This window comes from Passer montanus, unplaced genomic scaffold (genome assembly GCF_014805655.1).
Source record: "Passer montanus isolate IOZ18808 unplaced genomic scaffold, ASM1480565v1 scaffold1202, whole genome shotgun sequence".
Lineage (NCBI taxonomy): Eukaryota > Metazoa > Chordata > Aves > Passeriformes > Passeridae > Passer > Passer montanus.
Genome location: NW_024358746.1, coordinates 3,165 through 6,060, shown reverse-complemented (window position 1 = coordinate 6,060; position 2,896 = coordinate 3,165). Strand labels below are relative to the sequence as shown.

The window sequence follows — 2,896 nt, the reverse complement described above, 5'->3', positions numbered from 1 at the left end:
AGAGAGAATTAAAATGATGCATTTATGATTGAGAAGATCTCCAAGGCCATTCAGTGCTGCTTGATGCCACCAGAAGATGCAGAGAGATTTTTCTGGGGCTCACAAGTTGACATATCTGCTTTCCAGAATGGATTTCTGATGCTGGGCTGTGGATGTGTGCAGGTGCCAATGGGAGTGGAGCCCCCAGCCAGGTGTCTTCCCAACACGGATCACTGGCACCACGGATCACCGGGAGTCCAGCAAGGAGCTGGAGCAGCACACAAAGCTCTTCCTGCATTTCGGGCACTCACAGGGCTTCCTTTAGTGGTAGCTCTGTTGGTGTCTGGTCAAGGTACACCTCTGTGAGAAGCTCTTCCCACACTCAGAACACTCATAGGGCCTCTCCCTGGTGTGGGTGTGCCGGTGGCTGGTGAGACTGCAGTTGTGAGTGAAGCCCTTCCCGCAGTCAGGGCAGCGGAAGGGCCTCTCATCTGTGTGAAGCTGCTGGTGCAGAATGAGATTGGTGCTGAACGGAAATGTCTTCTTGCATTTATCACACTCGTAGGGCCTCTCCCCAGTGTGGCTCCTCTGGTGGTAGACCAGGTGGGACTTGGACATGAAGCTCTTCCCACACTCCCCACACTCAAAGGGCCGTTCCCCCGTGTGGCTCCTCTGGTGGACAATCAGTTCACACCTCCACCTAAAGCTCTTCCCACACTCTGCACACTCAAAGGGCCGTTCCAGCCCTGTGTGCATTTCCATGTGGCGGGTCAGGTGGCACCTTCTCTGGTAGCTTTTCCCACACTCCCCACACTCAAAGGGCCGTTCCCCCGTGTGATTTCTCTGGTGGATGGTCAGTTCAGAGCTTGTCCTGAAGCCCTTCCCACACTCTGCACACTCATAGGGCCGTTCCCCCGTGTGGGTTCTCACATGGGCAGTCAGGGTGGAGTGCTGGGTGAAGCTCTTCCCACACTCAGGACACTCATAGGGCCTCTCCCCGCGGTGGGTGTGCAGGTGGGTGATGAGGACAGACTTGAGCTTGAAGCCCTTTGCACAAATGGGGCAGCAGAAGGGCCTCTCCTCGGCGTGACTCCGCTGATGCCTGACAAGACAGGAACTCTTCCTCCCGCTGCTCCTCCGCTCCCAGCCCGGCCCGGGCAGCGCCGGCACCCAAAAGCAGCCGCGCTCTGCCCTGGGGGGGCTGTGTTCCAATGCGGCCCCGCCCCGCGCGGCACTGGGAGCGATACCGAGAGCACTGGGAACGATCCTGAGAGCAGCGGGAAGGAACTGGGAGCGCTTTCCCTGCCGGGGCCGCTCTTACTGGGAGCACTGGGAGGGAACTGGGAGCAAACAGCGCCCGGACGGGGCTGCAGCCGGCGGTGGGCGTGACCAACACGAAGGGCGTGGTTATGCAAATCTGGGCGCAATCGCGCGCTGGGATTGGTGGGTGGCAGCAGCGCGGGGTTTGGTCGGTGACGTCAGGGCAGGGGGACCGGAGCGATGGCGGCGGTGTCCGGTGAGAGGGGACAGGGAGCGGGAATGGGGACAGGGAATGGGACTGGGAATAGGGATAGGGGCTGGGAATGGGGAGCAGGATTAGGGAGATGGACCGGGAATGGGACTGGGGATACGGCAGAGGGACCGGGATTAGAATCCGGAATCGTGATATGGGACTGGGAATATGGAAATGACCAGCAGTGAGACCGGGAATACGAGAACGGGATCAGGACTGGGAATATGGGACTGGAATATGGGAAGGGCAACCAGACAGGGAATACAGGAGAGGGACAGGGAATGGAATCCGGACTTGGATGAGAGCAGGATGGGCCGAGGAGGGGAGTGACGGGAGAATGGGCGAGGAGCAAGGGGGGCGATAGCAGGGACAGGGCGATCCTGGACAGGGGAGACCGGGAAGTGGGGTGGGGGAACATGGGGACAGTTCCAGGGCAGGAGGACCTTGATCAGCTGCCCCAGGTCTCCCAGCTGCCCCACCAGGCTCTCCTAGCACATCCAGAGCCACTCGGTGTGGGGTGCCCAAAGCGCTGAGCAGCCCCCAAGTCCCTCCCAGGAGCCCTCAACTCCCTCAGACCCAGTGTGAAAAACGACAACCACTTGTTTTTGAAATTTTAAAAATTTAATAGTAATAAAATGGTTATAAAAATAGTAATATAATTAAAATAATAAAATTTGAACATTTGAGATTAGGACAATATGAGACAATAAAAACAAAGAGATAGGACCTGGCCGTGTTCCACAACGGCGATGCCTCGCACCAGTTTGGTTTCACAGTCGGACCAGTTTGCTTCAGCTGAAAGTGGTGCCACCCAAACCGAGCCAGCCGGTTCTGTCCCCGCCCAAGAGACATCCCGATGGGGACAGGTGGATGCAGGGCTCCCACCTGCTCCACAGAGCTGCTGTGTTTGGAGCTGCATTATGCCCTGGACTCCACTTCCTTCTGCAGTTGAGGAATATTGTTTACAGAAGTCATTTCTCTATAAATTATATATATATATTATATATGTATATATTATATATGAGAAGGTGCTGATTTAATGACTGCTTGGGGGAGGTTTGAGAGTTATAATTGCTGGGAACTGTCTGTAAAGGAAAAAAAAAAACAAAAACCAAGGAGCAAAACTAGTGCCAGCTTGGGAGAAGGGGAAGGAAAGGAGCTTTTCTTTGCCAGGGTCAAGTGCACAAATGGTTGGAGCATTGATTGCCCAGGACTGGGCTGGGAAGTGGCCCTGGTGAGCCTGGGAGAGCCCAGTGTGCTGCTGCTCCAGCACCTCCCTCCCAGCCAGGCACCAAGTGCTGCAAAGAGGTGAAAATGTCAATCCCCCAAAAATCCTGCCTCAGTTTTGAGTCTCCATCTCACTGAGAGGGATTTTAGTGGTGTAGAGACAGGCACTGTAGCACT

The 2,896-nt window shown here is 55.6% G+C and overlaps 1 protein-coding gene across 1 annotated transcript; it reads right to left on the bottom strand.

The window, feature by feature from the left end:
• Nucleotides 1–6: 6 nt before the first annotated feature.
• LOC120497082 (zinc finger protein 239-like) lies at nt 7–2,344 on the bottom strand. The gene is made up of 2 exons (XM_039698135.1): nt 2,310–2,344; nt 7–1,246 (listed from the first exon to the last, which is right to left on the bottom strand). Exons 1-2 carry the CDS (start codon nt 2,342–2,344, stop codon nt 301–303), a joined length of 981 nt encoding a protein of 326 aa, XP_039554069.1. The 3' UTR covers nt 7–300.
• Nucleotides 2,345–2,896: the final 552 nt, after the last annotated feature.